Source organism: Zonotrichia leucophrys, chromosome 1 (genome assembly GCF_028769735.1).
Source record: "Zonotrichia leucophrys gambelii isolate GWCS_2022_RI chromosome 1, RI_Zleu_2.0, whole genome shotgun sequence".
Taxonomy (NCBI): Eukaryota; Metazoa; Chordata; class Aves; order Passeriformes; family Passerellidae; genus Zonotrichia; species Zonotrichia leucophrys.
Genome location: NC_088169.1, coordinates 13893629 through 13911692, shown reverse-complemented (window position 1 = coordinate 13911692; position 18064 = coordinate 13893629). Strand labels below are relative to the sequence as shown.

Sequence of the window (18064 nt, the reverse complement as noted above, 5' to 3'; positions counted from 1 at the left end):
AACTGGCATTGCTCATAGATGTTTGAGGACAGCAGCGTTATGACAGAATAATTTAATTGCTTTATAGCCGAATTGATTGTATTTAATTAGAAATAAAAAAGCAACTGTGTTAGAGGCTTCCACGTCTGTTCATTAAATTGCTGTTGACTTTTTTCATTGACATTCCATAAATGACAAAGTTAAGGTTAACAGTATAAATAGGGGTGCTGTGGATTATGAAAGGGGAACCCATGCAATTAAAAAAAATGGCTTATATAACCTGATATCATAATAGACAGAATATTTATTTAACTTACAGTAAATTGACACACCTCTAGACAGAGACAATTATGACTGACTGTAAAACATCTGACAGAACCAATTATGACTGACTGTTGTTTGCTACCTTTGCACAGAAATAAATGAAACACAGATATTTGGAACAGAGACTGCTGCCTGTGTGTCTAAGCTTGCTGTAATTAAAATACAATAACCAGTAGGCGATGTAAAAAAATCAGGAGCTAATTTAGTATGTTCCTTAACTCCTTAAATAAAAGTGTGATAAAGACATGATGCTTTAAATAAATGATACTCTGCAGGGGGTTTTGTGCATTCCCAGACAAACCAAGGTTTTGGCACTGTGCTCATAGGCAACTATGTTGTTTCTCCTGTACCTGGTGCAGATACATGCACACAAATACAAAGGAACGTGATAGATTTTTACTTCTCACTCTGAAGAGCAGGCTGTCAACAGAATAATTAGGGGAGAGAGTTTAATAGTTGACACAGTTCAGTTGTCCAGTCAGGAGGAAAAAAACCAGAAGGCTTTAACTGAGCCACATTTTAGGGAATCCAAGAATTAAAGTTCTTGATTGTGGCTATCAGGCTATCATTTCTATTAAAATGATCAGCATCATTTTAATAGAAATGAAGAGAAATTGCAATAAATGGAAAACATGCAGTTAGGTATAACCTCCAAATATCTCCATCCTTCAAATGGCACATACATCCGAATATCTCCATTGTTTCAGATGTTTCCAATTTTTTCTTTGTTTTTGGTCCCTAATAATGTAAAAATATACCTAGATAGCTAAACAAGGACTTAGGGTACAAGGACTTAGGAAACAAGGATGGGGTAGTAAATTTGACAGGATATCCAGAAGTTCAGACTGTTTTGTGAAGGGAAGGAAGGAGCAGTTATGTTGGGAGGTAGAAGGAGGGATTACCTGCATGCTTGGTAGTGTAATTCTGTAGTATTTATCAGAGTCAGTGATTTACTAACTTTAGAAAATACAGCACCTGAATTTTACTTGCATACAGTCAGAAGCAGATTTTAAAAATTTATTTCTATTAAAGTAATTGCATTTCTAATTTTGTATTTGTTTTGATACTGTCTTTCATGTGCTCTGCATGTATAGAAATACATCTCATTATGTACAGCCATGTATACATTCTGCAGCAATGGTCATCTTAAAAGATTGCTCCATGCCCCTGAACTTGGATGTTACTAAAACAATGATGGGGTGATAATGGACATAGAACTATTTCAGAAAGTGAGCACTAAAAGGCAATTTCAGTCAGTTTGTATAGCTCAGTTTTCAGAAGGCCTTAAGCATGTTATTGATTAAATTCTCATTTAGGAAGAAAGTAGGAGCTTTTATATGCATCTCTAAGTTGGATGGTGTGGTAACTCGGAGGTATTGACTGGCTGTGTGATATACAGCGGTCACAGTTGTCTTTTACTCACAGGAGCACAGAGTGATGCCGGTTGTCATTCTTACTCTGCTGTGTGGCAGCGTAAATAGTCCCCTTTCTAACCAACCTGGTGGGAAAAGTCAATATCCCATCAGCAAAGGAGGTAAACACATCAGGAGCTGTGTCCTCTCTCATCTTCCCCTGCTCTGTATTACTACAGTTCTTTAAATCTCTTCTCCCCAGTCATCAGATGCACTTGTGTCATTCAAATGCATGGTGCTGCAGACACAGCCCTGCCTGCCTCTCCTCCCGGAGCTCCCAGCTCCCATTCTCTTATAATTGAAACTTAAAATTGGCCTCATTACTTCAACGAGGCCCCTCATATTTCTCCTTTTTTTTTCAGTCCACCCTTTCCTGCCTGCCTCTACAAGGGTAATTGCATCTAAGAAATGTTTGAAGCATACTGTCAGAACGGTTATTGTGTATAATTGGAGTTTAGATTTAATGTTGGGGGGAGCTGGGAGCTCTGTTAGTGGGATGGCTGGAGCCCTGAAGCCTGAATTGGAGCTGTACACAGGTCTGTATTTCTGTTCCCTACTTTTCGGCCCTGGTGTATTGTTTGCCTCAGTGTTCTAATGATTAATGTGCCTTCCTGCTCTGTTCACATGTGCCAGCTGTTCACATTGATGTATTTTACCTTGGACCCTCCTGAGCTCCAGGAAGCTTCAAACTGTTTTGGCCTAGTTTTGAGGTACAAGGATGGAATTTTCCACAGTTCCTTGATAGAAAGATCGTGGTTTGGCTAATGTGAGCAGTTGCAAGTGAACCCATTTACTGTATCATTAATCTTGAAAATACATAAACAAGTGAGAGCTCAGTTTGTGGCAAAGTGGGATTGGTGTTTTTATGGATCTGGTTAAGACAATTTTTAAGGTTTGTTTAATTTAACCCTATATCTAAATACTTTTAGAATCGTTAAATGTGTTTATGCCATAGTGACTTCAGCCTGTTAATGAGCAGATTCATATAATCAAGCTTTTGTTGTATTGGAGTTGCAGTTTAAGGAAAATCCAATTCTGCTAATAGACTTTAAGTCACTACTGTCTGTGTAACAGTAAAAATGTGGTGTCTTCAACAAGGCATCTTCTTCTGTTTGCTTACTGCCCAGACACAATACATAACTCCTTCACAAAAATGCATGAAAGGTGCTTATCAAAGTGCTTTTAATCAATGTATTCACTTACTCTGGCATTGTTAATTTAAATTTTTAATTTAATTTTTAAAGAGTTGATAGCTTCATGCAAAGCAGTTAACTTCAGTGGAACTTTATGAATAACACAGAAAACCTAAGCAGGTGGCAATTCCTCAGTAAAACATTGCTGTTTGTATTGTATCCAGAGCTTGTCTGCTGAGCTCATACTACAACATCTGAGGCTCTGCAGAAATATTTGTAAATCCTCAGAGAGGAGAAGTTCACAAACCTCAAAACTGTGATAGCTTTTTCTGTCACCATGCCTCCCATCGCTGCCATCTCCTCATGTAGCAGTCCTTGGCTGCTGAGGTGAAGCTGTCTGAAGGGACACCTTCATCTCAGTCACATCACAGAGGTGAGGTGTGACTTGTCACAAAAATGAGACATTTCACCCCTTGTACATATAGACTCAGAAAACCAGAGTGTCCCTCTCCCCAAAAACCTTTTCTTAAATAATCTCCACTGATTTTAGATACAATTGGTTTTTCATCTTAACTTGTGCTGTAGACTAAAAGCTGTTTGAGAGGGGATGGTTTCCTCTGTTATGTATTCAAAGGAGCAGGAGGGCTGTGAAGGTGTCAGGGAGAAGTGAGGCAAAGCTAATGAGACATAGAAAGGATGTTGGTGGCTCACAAGCTTTACCCTGCACCTCAGCGGTTTCAGATCTTGACCTGCAAGTACCTGTGCTGTGCTCTCCTGGTGCTGCTGGGTGTGGAGTCCCTCCAGTCTGAGAGCAGGGAAGCTGCCTGGGAGGGCACCTTGTTCTGCAGTCTGTGTGCTCTCCAGTGTTCAAGGTGTAACTGCAGGAAAAGGCTTTTGGGTAGGAGCTGGTGTTCCTGGAGTGTGGAGTTGGTTGGAAAGTAGGAGCAGAACTGTGCCAGATCTGCATCTACTTGGCATTGCTTTATAATGGAGTAGTGGAATATTTTGCTCTTTTAGTCTTTGTTCACAGCTTTTATAAAAGAAAAGCTGGACAATCACCCAAAGAAAATCCCTTGGGTGTGGTTTTTTTTAATGGCAGAAAATTTTATTAAAAAACCCAACAGAAATAGAACACCTTAGTCTTTGCTGCTGAAATATGTACAGGCTCATGCACATGACTTTGCACACACATAAAGGTACAGGTGAGTAAATGCATGTCCCCACACATCTCTTATCAAGCATTTGGGAGCCTCTTCATTCATGTATCTGGTGAACCTGACATCTCCTGGTTGAGATACTGGGCATCTTCTCTCCATTTTAGGGTAAAATAGCATGGAATTCTCCTTGTTTGTGCTACTCCCCTTTTCCTTCCAGTGCCTCCCTAGTGCTGAGGATCATGATTCCCGTCCTGCACACAAAGTGCATTTGAGAGCTCACAAGACTGGTGATAAGTGTCCCAGGTTGTGCCAGTGCCACTGTTAACAGCAGGGATGAGGGACATGAACTGGACATGAATTGAAACCCTCCCTGCTTCCAACCCCTGGGGACTTTGGATAGTTCTCACCAAGTGAGGGCACCTGCCCCTTTTAAATGGGATCCTTTCCGACCCAGCCCAACTATTGCTTACTTTCTCTGCTGTGACTTAGTGAGCCCCCATTTCACTCCGGCTGGATCACAAAACTGGACTAGGGGTGGCTCTTGCCAGTTTTCCCACTGCTCCTGTGCTGGTGGGGCTGAGGGAGCTTCAGCCTTGGTTCCATGACCAGGGTTCACCATGGCCCCTCACCAGCTCCTGCAGGAAAGGCTGGGAATGCAGCAGAACATGGGAGATCTTGCCACAATTGCTATCTACAACATTCACCTTGTTTTAAAATATCTTGATTCACAGTCTAATAATTGCAAAAATCCTGTCTTTTTGTGGTCATTTAATGCCTCTTTGTGTTTGGGTTTTTCATCTTTGTTTTTCTAGAGTATTTGAAGAAGAAGCAACTCAGGAGGGAAGTCTCTGACGCCTACAAAAGACTGAAGAGCACCGTAGACAAATGCCTGGCCATGAGTGGCTACTCAGAAGTGAACCTTGGCAAACTCTTCACCGTCAGTATAGGAAGATAGATCTGTGGGAGAGCCCAGGAATGAACGACAGTGACTGATTAAAAATGGAGGGAGGCCAGTCCCTTGTTTATCAGTAATGATCTCTTCAGCAATACTCTATTTCAGTATGTACAATGATGTTTTAATAATCTTGTCTCTTTGGAGGAGGAAAAATGGGAGATGAAAACAGGATGTATGATTCTTATGGATACGAAGTATTCAAGGTGTTTTTATCTTCCTTTTTTTCCCTCATTGAGAAACCAGGGTTATTAAAATATGGAGTAGTTGATTTTTGCAATATTTTTTGTTGTGTATTTAGACCTATGAGGGAAAAGGGGGTGGGGGAATTGCTGCTTTAATTGGATAATTCCCAGTGAGAGTTGCTGGAATGTAAGTGATCCTAGACTTTGCTCCAGGGTATTTACTAGAGGTGCTCTCAGGAAGAGAGGTTAGTAGAGGTCTCAGTAGGAGCACTAATGTTTTGCCTTTTCACGATTTATCTTCTTCCTGATCATAAACATACCAATTAAAAACAATACTAAACCTAAATGCATTTAAATGTCCTATTACCTTCTGAACAGAGGTAGGGATGCTTTACTTTGAAATTCATTAAAGAACGACTGAAACCTGGAGGTGCTAAAAATAGGGACCATCTTTTTATTAGGAGTCTTTCCAAGCATCTTTAAGCATAGCATTTTGCCACGTTGAAAATTTCTGTGTGGATGTAAAGACATGCACATGAACAAAACCCATTTCACTCATGCAGAGGATATAAATGTGTTTCATTTCAAAGTATTTGAAAATAAGCAATCGATAGAGAAAAATATTTTTGGGATGGCATTGTAACCGATAACAGGGGAATGGAAAGCAGCAAATCATAGTTACTGTTCTGTAATAATTACTGTGTTGGAGATTTTACAGTTTTTACAAACAAATTGTATTTTTCATTTACTTCTAATAAAATGACAAGCAGATACGACAAGAGAGTAAATTTGGGTACATGCTTTTGTACACAAAATATTGTACTCTGTTCACTGTTTAGTTTGCAATGTGATATATTAATGTAAGGTTATAAAAATTGCCTTTAAATCTTAAACAGTGTAAAATGTAAAGTTTTTTCACACTTGAAGGAAAAAAAATAAAGTTTTCTAGTAAAAGAGAATTTGATTCTATGATCTGATGGTTGGAAATATGAATGCTAGGTCATATTGCTCTGGACCTCTCCTGGTCTTACAGAATTGCTTTTGTGTCTGTTTTTAGGATGAACAGCCATTAACAAAGGGAGTTTGAAGAAGAAGTAAGAGCATCAGCATGAACATGTTGGGCACTGTAGGGATTCATGTATCTGATTGTGTTCAGAGTATTTTATGACATTCATTTGTCCCCAGAGTGGCATTTGGGAGAAGCTGTGTGTCAGTATGGGTAGTGTCAGTTTGAATATGCCTAAATACACAGTCATGTTCCTAGCAACTTTTGGAACTGAACCCTTTCATTTCTGCTCACATGGAATCACTACAGTGGGAAATGGAATCTGTGCAGCCTCTGGTATTGTGCAGGTGTTGTCCCACCCTGGTGAGCTATTGATCCTTCCCAATATGTTTAGTTGGGTTAATATTGTAAAACAGACTTTATTTGGAGTCTGTCTTGGAAAGAAGGTGTTGCTGCCAAGATGCCGTCCTGAAGTTGCTGAACTTCAAAAGATCCTGGTTTCTTGTAGTTCCATGCAGAGATTTTTAGATTTTTTGTGTCCAGCTCAATTAGGATTATGAAGATATTACTGATATATACTGATTCTACTGGGTAGAATGCCTTAGGAAAGTGAAAAGTGTGACCTTCTCCTCCAGACATTAGGTATACAAATAAAATGGATAGATATGGCGTAACCTGACCCTGTGGCACTTGTATGTATCTGTATAATTACAGCTGAAGAGCCTGTTAATTTGCAAGTTTAGGGATGTTTAGATTAAATGAGAGTGTTGTGGAATGACTGTGTAGGGTGCAGCAGCACAGAGTGGCCCTGCCAGGGGCTGTTCCCCCACGCTCTGAGGCGGAGGAGCCGTGAGTGGCACAGCCCCGGAGCCCCCGGCAGCCACACTGGGGGGGTGAGGATGGCAAATGAGGGCTTTTACCCCGAATGGAGGCTTTTTTTGATTCCTCTCAGCAAAGCTGGTCAGATCAGAGCTGAAGTCTTGGCAAGGAGTAAAAACAGGATTTTTTTTTCCCCTCCCCTCTCCCTCTCTAATCAGCTCTGGGCACCGTGCCTCGTCTTGGCCCCTCGGAAAGGCTGGGAAACGCAAAATCATCTTTATGGCATTTAATATTAAATGGAGCTGGTAAACGCCGCAATGTAAATAATTTGGGAAAAGCGAAGTTCGGAGGTTTGCATTCTGAGACTGCTCTGGCCTGAATGGCCTTCCCTTCCTTTTCCTCCTCACATCCCCCTCCCCCACGCCGTGCTGTTAAAATGAAGGTTTGTGTTTATTTGTATTTATTTGCAGTTGGGAAGAAGAGTGTTGATATATGGAGCCGGTGGCCAGGTTTCACTGATGACATATGCGATATGAAAAAGAATTCCCATCCGCAAACACGGCTGCTGCTGTGCCAAAATCCCTCTTTTCGCCGCCAAAGGCAGTTTTCTAAGGCCGGAGCGGAGCACATCTTCCCCTTCGAATCCATCCCCGTCTTCTACAGGGCACCTTAAATGTGCCTTAATTGAATAGTTCTCCCGCACCCTCCTTATAGCAGTTTAATAGATTAACTCATCTGTGCCAGCTTCAAATTTCAGATTAAAATTCCTTCATCCCGAAGGCAGCATTATCAGGTTGTTGGAGGCTGTTTTCAAACCTTGGTTTTGAATAGCAGCGGCTCTGCATTAATTTAACCACTAAGCTAATAAGTAGGTTTCGTTTTGTTATGCTAAGCTTTATTGCTTTTCTTTTGATCAGAATGGTGTTGTTGAGCAAAGCAGCAGACAAGGCATTCTTTGATGAGGGAATTAGCGCTCTATTCTTCCTCTATTATTCATAGCACAGTGGAATATGTAAGTACCTGAGGGTGTCAAAGGAGAGCAGGCTCTATTGCAAAGTGTTCGCCTTGTTTCTCTCAATAGCTGACTATGAGATGATAAACCGCTTAATACACTGCACTAATTGGATGAGAGCAAAAAGAGATGGGAATTAAGGCACGGCGAAAGGAGAAAGTGCTACCAGCCTTCATTCACTCTTTCACCACTTTAACAGCACCAAAGGAGGCACAAGCTTTCTATAAGCAGACTAGGGGTTTTGTGCGGAGATAAAATGAACCTGTTAGTGGATTCAGGTAATACACTAATTATTGCACAGTATAAATACCACTACTGGTTTTATAACACGGAGGTAAACTTCTTTTGAGAAGGTTATAGGATTGCTTGGCAGCAGTATAGATCCTAATAAGGGACCAGAGTAATAACCCCCTGGATTAACAAAATTGCTGCTTGCAGAAGTATGATTCGGGCTTTTACGAAGATTTCAGCAGAATGAATAAAAATGACTGAATGACATTTCTTAATGCCTAATGGCTTGATAATGATTCCCTTTTCTTTGAGGCAAAAATGTATATTTCAGGCTGCACCGTTAATAACGTCCAAGGAACAAGCCTTATTTTTCCCATAAATTTTTTTTGCGCGCCTATGGTGGGTTTTAGAACTCAAAAATACGGCTGGAGGCGGGCGGGGTAGGGGGGTGTGGGATGTAAAATGCCGGGAGTGGAGGGGGAGCTGCGGGGAAGGGTCGCGGGGGCTCCCACGCGCGGTGCTCGCTCCTCCCGGAGCCGGGGCCGCCCGCCGGGCCGGGCCCCTCTCGGGCTGCCCTCGGGCTCCTCTCCGGCCCCGGCCCGCCGCTGTGAGCGCTGCCGAGACTGGACCAAAGCGCCCAAAAAAAGAACCCCACACCCCGGCTCTCCGGCGGCCCGTCGGGCTTGGTCGGGGGGATCAGGAGTCATCGCGGCCGGGGGGAAGGAGCGCGGGGAGCGGCCGGGGCTGCCCGCATCTCGGCTCCGGGGAAGGGGCAGGCGGGACCGCTGCGCCCGAAAACAAAGGAAAAAAATTAAAAAAAAAAAAAGAGAAGAAAAAACAACAATATAAAAAAAAAAAGAGTAAGAAAACCACCCGGGGAGTAATAAAGGAAGAGGGAAGAAAGGAAGTTCACCTCTAGGAGAACGAAGGGGCAGGCGCGGAGAAACTTTTGTAACCCCAAAGGCGCGGGGGCGGCCAAGCGCTCCCCAAAATTCCAGATTTTCTTCCTCACTCCCGCCTTTCGGCAGCAGCTGTCCCGTGCCCGGCCGGGCAGCGTGGGGCGGCTCCCCGCGGGTGGCACCGCTGCCACCAAGGGACGGCCCCGAGCCCGCGCTGGCGGCGGGGGGGACACGGGGACACGCCACGGTGCCCGCGGCACAGCGCGGACAGGCCCGGCCCTGCGTGCCCAGCGCCCCGCGATCCGCTCGCAAACGGGGCTGCGGCACCTCCCGCCCGGCCCCGGCACTCCCGGCCGAGCCACCCGCGCCCACCCCGGCCCGGCTCGCGGGGGGACCCCGGCGCTGCGGCTGGCAGAGCTCGACCCCGGCCCCGCAGCCCCCGCAAGGACAGCAGGGCTTTCTGCTTCTCTTTTGATGTCTTTTTTTTTTTCTTTTTCTTTTTTTTTTTTGTTAAACATATATTTTTTGTTTATTTTCTGAACGTGGCACTTCTCCACCGGATAGCAAGGAAAAGTGTTAACAATAACGACATTACACGAAAAAGTACTGTACCATTGCCTCTTGAGGGTTTCAGAAACCTCTACAGTTAATAAGTTAAATAAAGAGTTTGTACATAAATATTTGTCTAGGAACCCTATTATATCTACAACACAGTAAGAATCTACAGAATGACAAACTTTTACAACACTACACTGAGTGCAATTGTTTTATAACTTTTCAAATATACAAAGCTCTGTTCTTTTTTTTATAACAATGGTATGTACAGAATTAATAATCACAGTTTAGTGACTTAAACAGTCCATATTCTAGCAGTGTATTTCGCTTTGGTTTGATATAAAAACCTTGGTTGGTGTAGTGATAAAGAATATAACAAGAAAAAGATATACCCTTTCCCCTAAGTGCACTGGTTATCTTACAGCATCAAATTTACTTTCAGTTTGCACTGTCAGCATCCTTGGTTAGCATATGCAGTTCGTTGCAACATGTAAAATAGTTCTCCAGCGCTTCTAACTGACCAACTTAACATCCTAGGATGCTATTTTAAGAAGATGTGGGTAGCTTTCCCCCCTCTCTTAGCTTCTCTATTGTTTTTTGTTTCACTTTCTTAATTACAATTCTATTTCTTTCTTTTTTTTTCTTGCCAGATAAACAGAAGGAAAAATATTTAGTGTACGAAACGCTAATATATAGTAACTTTTATTAGGGTTTTTTCTTTTTTTTTTCTTTTTTTTTTTTTTTTTACTTTTTTCCCCCTTATGTTCATAGAGGAAATGGACACATCGTACATTTAAGAAATGTACCAGCCAAGGAGTTACTCATTCAGGAGGTTTTAAGTGTCGTTTCACTCGTGTGAGGGATGATGCGAGAGGCATTCACTTTCCCCAAGTTCCTAACTTGAGGACCTACTACAGTCTCAGCTGCTGGTCCTCTTTTTTTTAAAAAAATCACCATTATTTTTCCCCCCGTTTGGTCTTGCTTCATGCTGTCTGAGGTGACCTTTATTGATTCGCGTATTTACTCTCCTCTTCTCCCCCTCTTTTTCTCTCTCCCCCCTAAAAAAACCCTATCCCGCACCCCGCGGCCGGCAGCCGTGCCTTAGCACACCTCTTTCCCCGTGCTGTTCCCGGGGAGGATGTTGAGCTGGGTGAGCTGGGCGGCGTGCTCCTTGGCCTTCAGCCGCAGGGCGGCGATGCTGGACGCCCGCCGGTCGGCGGCGGCACTGGCCGGGTCCCCCAGCCCCGCCGAGCCCACCGCGCCCTCGGCGGCCGGCGCCGGCTGCCGCAGCAGCGCCGCGGCGCTGGAGGCGCTGCCCAGGGGGGACATGGTGGAAAAGAGCCTGCAAGGGAAGCACACACGGCCGTCACCGCCGCGCCGGGAGCGCCGGCCCCGCTCGCCTCCTCCCCACCGAGCGCGGACGCGAGGGGACAGAGACCCGCTAGAAATACCCGACGGCGGGCAGGCTAAAGATTTTTTTGGGGAAAAAAAAAAAAATTTAAAAAGGGAGGAAAAATCGCGGAGCCTGGTCCTCCCCGGCTGCCACAGTCAGGACGGCAGGGCCCGGGGGATGCAGCCGGCGGAGACAGGAGGGAAGCCCTCGGTCCCAGGCAGGCAGCGCTCGCTCCCCCCGTTCGCCGGAGCCGCCAGCAGCGCTGCCGGGGCCGCCCGGCGCTGCCCGCACCTCCCGCGGGAGCTCGTCCCGACGCGAACCTGTGGAAGCTGCTCAGCCCCACTCATGCCCGCGGCTAAAAATCCGTCCGTAACGGTCCCCCCGCGGCCGGAGCGGCTCACGGCACCCGGGATGCCGCGGCTCCTGCTCATCCCGACTGGGCAAATACTGGCAACTCCCGCCCCGAGCAAAGCAGAGGGCACGCAGGCACGAAGGGAAACCCACGCAAGGGTTTAATTCTGAGTGGGAGCGCGGCTTTCCGCGGGCCGCTCCCGCGGGGCCCTGCCCCGGCCCGGCCGCCCCCACGGGGAACCCGCGGCCGCGCGGGGGGCGGGCGGGGGAGCCGCCCCTGCCCAATGAGCGGCCGCGGCGGAAGCACGTGACCCGCGCGGCGCCCAATGGGCGCCGGCTGCGAGGCGCTCCAAGTTCGAACGGCGGGGCGGCCGCGCGCGGCGGGTCCCGTGTGGGGCCGCGCTCAGCCCGGCGCCCCCGCCTCAGGACAGCGCGGTGCCGGTGCGCGGGGAGGGGCGGGCGGTACCTGCCGAAGGCGGGGCTGATGAAGGCGGGGTGGCGGAACACGGCCGCGCCCAGGAAGGTGCCGAGGCCGAGCGGGGTCCCGCCGGGGGGCAGCGCCGCGGAGCCGGGGGGCGGCGGCGGCAGGCTGGGGAAGGCGGCGGCCGCGGCGGCGGCGGCGGTCCAGGCGGAGTCTAGAGCTGGGTGATGAGGAGGGAAAGGACTAGCATCAAGGTATGGACTGAGGGGGTGAGTTGCTGACAGGGGACCAGGGAAAGGCAAACCTGGGGGGTGTGTCTGAGCCCCAGCCTTTTCCCTCTTCCGCCACTTAGCCCTACGGTTCTGGAACCATACCTGAAAGCCAAAAGAAAAACCGGTTTTAATACGCCTGCCCGCGCCCTCGGAGCGGCGAGCCCCGCAGGAGCCCCGCACCGGCCCGACGGCCACCGCTCCTCCGTCGCCCCCGAAGCGGGATCGCCCCAAGGGCCCACGTGTGCCGGTGCCGCGCCGAGCCACGGGCCGGGCCGACCCACGCCGGGGCCGAGCCGCGGCTCTCGGTGCCAGCCCCGGCCCCGCGGCGGGCCCCGGCTCCCGGCGGGGCGCAGCAGCTCCGCAGCCCGCACACCTGCGCGGCAGGGCGGCGGTGCGGGCACAGAGCGGAGCGGGAGGCGGCTCCTGCTGCACTGGAGCAGCGGCAGTACGAATTCCCAAGGGGACTACGCGGGAATTATTCTGCACTCACACCCACACCGCGACTTTTTTTTTTTTTTTCGTTAAAGGGCATATTTACAAATTATATGGTTTGGGGATCGTAGACTTTTTTTCCCTTCAGATTTAAGGAGAGGGGGAAAAAATCGTACTTTCACTGATATCGGAAACGAAGAAATAATTTGTGAGGCAACCAAAGCAACAAATATAGATTTCAAGGCTGCCCTTTTAAAATCTATTTTATGAAATTTAGTTAGAATGCCATGGCACTGCCATCCTTTCTTTCTTTTACCCCTCCCACAAAGCAAAAATCGTGAAATAAAAGTGCTTAAAGCAGGAGAGAGGTAGAGGAAAATAAACCGTATTTCAAAGGAAAATAAAATATTCCGTTAATAACCAAATGTGGGGCCATCACACACACCTACAGACAGAGACTTTGAGAGAGAGACGCTTGTAAATCTTTTGGGACTGGTGTGGGCAGAGTTTTTTCTGTAATGCTGGGCTTTGTAAGCTCAGTATGAGACCCTTCTTTCCCGGAAGGCAGAACAGCAGCAGCGCTGCGAGTCTCCCTGCAGTTGTTCAGCGGGAATTGATCTCCACGCACGCCTCTCCGGGCACCCACGACGAAGAGGCATTGTGCTGGTGAGGAAGGCAACAGCCTGGCACGGAGGGAGCGTCTCTCCTCCCCGCTAAAACTCAATTAGCAAGCTGTCCTCACTACAATTCCCCCTTATTGAATTAATAAGTCTGAGTAGACCCAAAGGTAAACGAAGGGACTCTCATAATTCATATTCACTTAATTACATCTTCTGCCATGAATAGAGGAGAAAGAAAGGGGGTGTCTTTCTGTTAAAAAAGTTATTTAACTTTCCCACGACTTGTTCCCCTGAGCTGAAAATACTGATTTGCTGTCACATCTCTGTTTGACAATGGAGAAATGTGTCAACAGAAAGGAGGGGACAAATCTCATCATTAGCCCCTCTAATGCAAGAAGCTGTTGTGTATTAAATGAGCCATATGGAATTTATTATGCTTTATCAGCGCCCGATTTTAACTGTAAAGTGATTTGCTCAGCTTCAAACCCAGAGACATCTGTTTTCTGTTGGCAATCAGGGCATCCCAATGTTTATCGTCTCTTTGGTTATGAGACCCGGGTTGGGAAATGCACTCTGGTATGGGGCGGCAAACACCTTTAATAGCATTGCACTCACTCACTATTAGATCAATGCAGGCTTATTGCTATCAAAAATGGGAAATCAAATAGCATTAGCCAGCTCCTTGTGCAGGCGGAGAGGAAATCAAACAACATTTCGCCTTCAAATGGCCCTGTTTGTTCTAGCACTAAGTGGGCTTTTATGAAGCCCGATTGGAGATTTGATGGCAGCCAAATACCCGACTTGCGGCCGAGCGGGTTTCTAACAACCGAACCGGGAGCCCTGAGTTTAACCACACGGGGATCCGCCAGCCGATGGCTCGGCCCTGGCGGGGCCAGGCCACCCTTCCCCGGGCGCCGCCGGTCCCGGTCCCGCCGCTGGCACTCACCTGCACTCGGGCTTCTGTCAGATCGAGCCTCATGGCCAGCTCCTCCCTGGGGGAGACACAGACGCCGCCGTCAGCCCGGGGCACCTCCAATCGCCCGCGCCCGAAATCGCGGTGCCCGAGGCTGGCGGGGCCGGGCCGCGGGCGGACAGCGCCTATTGCCGCCCTCGGCCCGGCTCCGAGCTGGGCGCCTCTTGGGACTGACTCTAGGGTTTTGGCATTCCCTCCCCGCCGCTCCCCAAACTCGGCCACTGCCAGCCGCAGCTGCCGTGTAGGGGACGGCAGCCGGGAAGCTCCACACGGAGGTTCACATTGCCACAATTAAGGTAAATCGGAAAACACTAAGGCACTGGAAAATGGCTCATCAGCTCCGTGTCCCAGAGAGGAGCATTCCCAGCATAACAGGGACCCTGCCGCGGCCGGAGTCCCGCGCCCTCAGGGCGTGAAAAGCCCTGGCGCAAAACCCAAAGCCGTAAAAAAGCACCAACGAAAAAACAGCGGTACGTCCATACACAGCCCGGGCCGCCGCTCCCGGGGCCGGGCCAGGCGGCGCCCCGAGGTGAGCGCCGCGGGCGATGCGCGGCTCCAAGGTCCACGAAAAAAAAAAATGTCCCCGTGAACACTCCTGTTCAAACGCTGCCCCGAACCCCAACCCCCGAGAAACCGGGAGGGTCTTCGGGATCGAAAAGTGCGATTCTGGGGACTCGATCCCCCTCTAGCCTTAAGGCGGGAGTGGGGAGCTGCAATTTTCGGTCAGCGCCGAGGAGAGGGCTGGCGGCTCTGCCTCTCTCCCTGCCTGCGCTTCCCGCGGAGGAGCCGCTGTCCAGACCCGCCACCACCGAGCACCCATTTTCAACGGGAAAATGTCCCCGACAGTGTGAACAGAGCCGGCCTGGGCCCCCCTGGGCTCCTTGGGGGCAACTCCGGGCACCAAGAGGCCCCGACGTGCCGGGCCGGTATTTTTAGGCAGCGGCGCTTTGATCTCTGCCGCTGCCGGGGCTTCCCCGGGCCGGGCTCCAGCCCACGAGCAGCGCGAAACCGATCCCGGAGCGCCGCGGTGAGAGGAGGGGTGGGCAGCGGTAAAAATAGCGCCCGGCGGCGGCGGCCTTGAGGCGGGCCTGCCTGGGCTCTGCCGGCCCCGGGTCCCCCCTGAACCCGGCCCCGTTCCCCGTCTCCTCCAGCCCGGGGGTGCCCGAGGCAGGATTCACCGCCGGGGGCGGGGGTACAGCGCACTGCGGCCCGTCCCGTCCCCCCGCGGTTCGCTCGCTCCGCGCTCGGCCGGGGCCCCGGCGCCGGTACCTGGTGAAGACGTCGGGGTAGTGGGTTTTCTGGAAGGCCCTCTCCAGCTCCTCCAGCTGGTAGCTAGTGAAGGTGGTACGATAGCGGCGCTGCTTCCTCTTGAGCAGCCCCTCCTCGGAGTCGCTGCCGGCCGAGAGGCAGACGCTCTCCTCGCCGTCCTTGCCCTCGCCGTCCTCGGGGTGCAGCAGCAGCTCCTCCTTGGGGGACAGATCCCCGCCCTCCGCCCCGGGGGCCGCGGTGGCGCCCCGGCGGGCATCCTTCAGCAGCCCCCCGCCGTCCTCGCCCAGCAGTTCCTCCTCCTCGTCGTCCTCCAGCTCCTCTTCCTCCTCGTCCTCGTCCTCCTCCAGCATCTCTTCGTCCTCTTCCTCCTCTTCCTCCTCCGCGGCCGGCGCGGCAGGGCCCGGCCGTTCCTCGACGTGTGCGGCGGGGCTGCCCAGCTCGTCCCGGGCGGGCGGCGGCGCCACGAAGGGCGCGTTTTCACGGTAGCTTTTGCTGCGGCTGATGCTGACCTGGGGCGCCTGGCTGATCTTCAGCGTGTCCCACGGGGCGGCAGCGGGCACGGGGCCCGCGCCCCCCTCCGGTCGCCCCTCCGTCCGGTCCCCCCGCGGCCCCGCCGCCCGCGGTGGCAGCAGCCGGCCCCCGCCCGGCCCGTAAAGCCGGCGCAGTTTGGGGGGAAGGTGCAGCTCGGCCGGCTCGAAGGGGGGACTGGCCTTAGGGGACCCTGAGCCATGAAAGTGGCGTAGACGGCCGCAGCAGTCGGACGGAGCGGGCAGGCGTGGCGGGGAGAAGGGTGCGGAGGAAAGAAAGAAAGGAAGGAAGGAAGAGAGAAGGAAAGACACGGTCAGTAGGATCTGCGCGAATAGAGCTCAGAGCAAGAGTCCAGTCCCTCAGCCATCCTTCATACACCATTTCCCACCTCCTACCCCGTCCCTCAGGCCGGCCCCGGCCCGCGCCGCTGCTCCCAGCCTGGGAAGAAATTCCTCCCGGCCGCTGAGCCCGGGACAGGCTGCGGGGGCTCCGGCAGCCCCGGGCCTGCGCCGGCACATTTCCGACAGCGGTCAGTGCCGGACCACATCCCACATGGCGGGGCAGCGCTGGTCCCACTGCGCCCGCCCGGCGGCCCGGGATTCCTCCGCTGGCTTTTTTTTTGTTTTGTTCCCCCCTCCTATTTATCATCCCCCCCGTCCCCAAGTGTAGTTTTGGTTTTGTAGGAAAGAATCCCGCCCGGCAGTGTACGCCGGGAAAAGCGGGAGCGAGGCCGCCCATGGGAGCTGCCCATCCGGGCTCCCCGCGGCTCCGGAGGGGGCTGCTCCCAACTTGGGCCGGGGGCGGCGGCTGCCGGCGGCCCGTTATCACTGCCCCGGCTGCTGCCGGGCGCGGCCCCGGCTCGCTGCCCGAAACCCGTTACAGGTTTTAATGCGAACGGGCCAGGCTTTCCCCCGACACGGATCGCATCTCGCACCGATTTATTTCGGCTTTAAAAATTACACCCATATCGAAAGCAAGAGCAGCCTAAAGCGCCGGTACCCGACCCCCAGGGAAAGAATTGTGACGAATTCCGGGCACGGCTCTGGCCGCGCTTCCTGGCAGCATAGCAGCCGCTAACGAGCACGGTAACGGGATAACAGCGACCGCAGCTCCGAGGCGGCGCCCGGCCGTGCGGTGCGGGCGGGGAGCGGGGCCGGAGCCGAGCCGCAGGCTGTGCGGGGAATGGGGGACACACAGCCAGGCCTGCCCGATCCTGGGAAAAGGGACGGGACGAGCGGGATGGGACGGCGGGGCTTACCTTGCGCGGCCTTGTCAGTGTCGGGACGGGCGGCGATGGCGGGCAGGGTGGGCGCGGTACCGAGCAGCCGCACCTTGCAGGGGCTCCGCCGGCCCAGGATGCTGTCGATGCAGTAGGAGGACAGCAAAGTTGGCGATTTACTTTTGCACTCGGGGCGCTCGGCGCAGCTCTCCTCCGGGTAGGGGCCGCTCATGGCGGCGGCAGCGGGGCCGAGCCGTGGGGCCGGGGCGGGAGCGGCGGCGCGGACGCCCCCGCGGCGCTGCCCGGTGCCGCCGGGACGCCCGTCACGGGGGGAGTGAGCGGCGGCCGCGGCGCTCTTGAGTCCCCTCGGCTCCACGTGCGGGCAGCCGCCCCCTGATTGGCTCCCGCCGGAGGCCGGGCGGCCGCCGACAGACGGCGCCCGGCAAAGCCCGGCTCGGACCGCCCCGGATCGGCGCCCGCCCCGAGTCGCCGCGCTGCCCCCGGCCCCGCCCCGCCCCTCCCGCCGCGCTCCGCCCCCGCTCCTTGGGGGCGGCAGCCGGCGGGGACCCGCTCGGGGGAGCCGTCGGGGGCGTCCGGGATGGGCGGCAGCGGAGTTCCCGCGGCACGCCTTGCTCCGTCCCCACCCCCCCGCCCCGACGGCGGCTCGCTCCCCGCCCGACCCCTCCTTAGCCCCCGGCAATTCCCGGGCGGGATGGCGTGGGCGGCGCCGGGGGATCCGTGCCGCGTTTTCCCGCGGGCAGCTCCGTCTGGGCGCGGTGCTGCGCGGGGCCGCGCGCTCGCCCTGTTTGAAACACCGCGTCCGCGCCCGGCGCTCTCCGCGGCAGCGGCCGGGGCCGACCGGCCGAGTGCGGGAGCCGGGAAGAGTTTCCCCCCGGCAGGGCAGGGCAGGGCGCGCAGCCCC

General features: G+C 52.2%; 2 protein-coding genes across 3 annotated transcripts in view; one reads left to right on the top strand and one right to left on the bottom strand.

Moving 5' to 3' along the window:
- POLA1 (DNA polymerase alpha 1, catalytic subunit) overlaps window positions 1–6091 on the top strand; it is a 184202-nt gene extending 178111 nt beyond the window's left edge. The window contains 2 exon segments of the mRNA XM_064707038.1: window positions 4818–4957; window positions 4959–6091. Of these exon segments, the coding sequence (XP_064563108.1) occupies window positions 4818–4957; window positions 4959–4994 (176 nt within the window). The 3' untranslated portion in view covers window positions 4995–6091.
- Window positions 6092–9713: 3622 nt separating this feature from the next.
- Window positions 9714–17551, bottom strand: ARX (aristaless related homeobox). 2 transcript variants are annotated; one of them, XM_064707029.1, is made up of 6 exons: window positions 17182–17551; window positions 15396–16116; window positions 14100–14145; window positions 12134–12203; window positions 11875–12049; window positions 9714–11006 (listed from the first exon to the last, which is right to left on the bottom strand). In XM_064707029.1, the coding sequence occupies exons 1-6, from the start codon at window positions 17372–17374 to the stop codon at window positions 10766–10768; spliced, it is 1446 nt and encodes a 481-aa protein (XP_064563099.1). In that variant the 5' UTR covers window positions 17375–17551; the 3' UTR covers window positions 9714–10765. The 2 variants fall into 2 exon arrangements, with proteins under 2 accessions (XP_064563099.1, XP_064563096.1); XM_064707026.1 differs by having other exon boundaries at window positions 11875–12203; window positions 17182–17550.
- Between the last annotated feature and the right edge of the window lie 513 nt (window positions 17552–18064).

Bases quoted from the DNA above. Each gene is read 5' to 3' on its own strand.
- ARX (XM_064707026.1), bottom strand. From the start codon at position 17,374: ATGAGCGGCCCCTACCCGGAGGAGAGCTGCGCCGAGCGCCCCGAGTGC. The intron at 14,146-15,395 runs GTACCGGCGCCG...TGTCTCCCCCAG, and splicing joins TACCCCGACGTCTTCACCAG to GGAGGAGCTGGCCATGAGGC. The intron at 11,007-11,874 runs GTACCGCCCGCC...CTTCCCTTGCAG, and splicing joins ATCAGCCCCGCCTTCGGCAG to GCTCTTTTCCACCATGTCCC.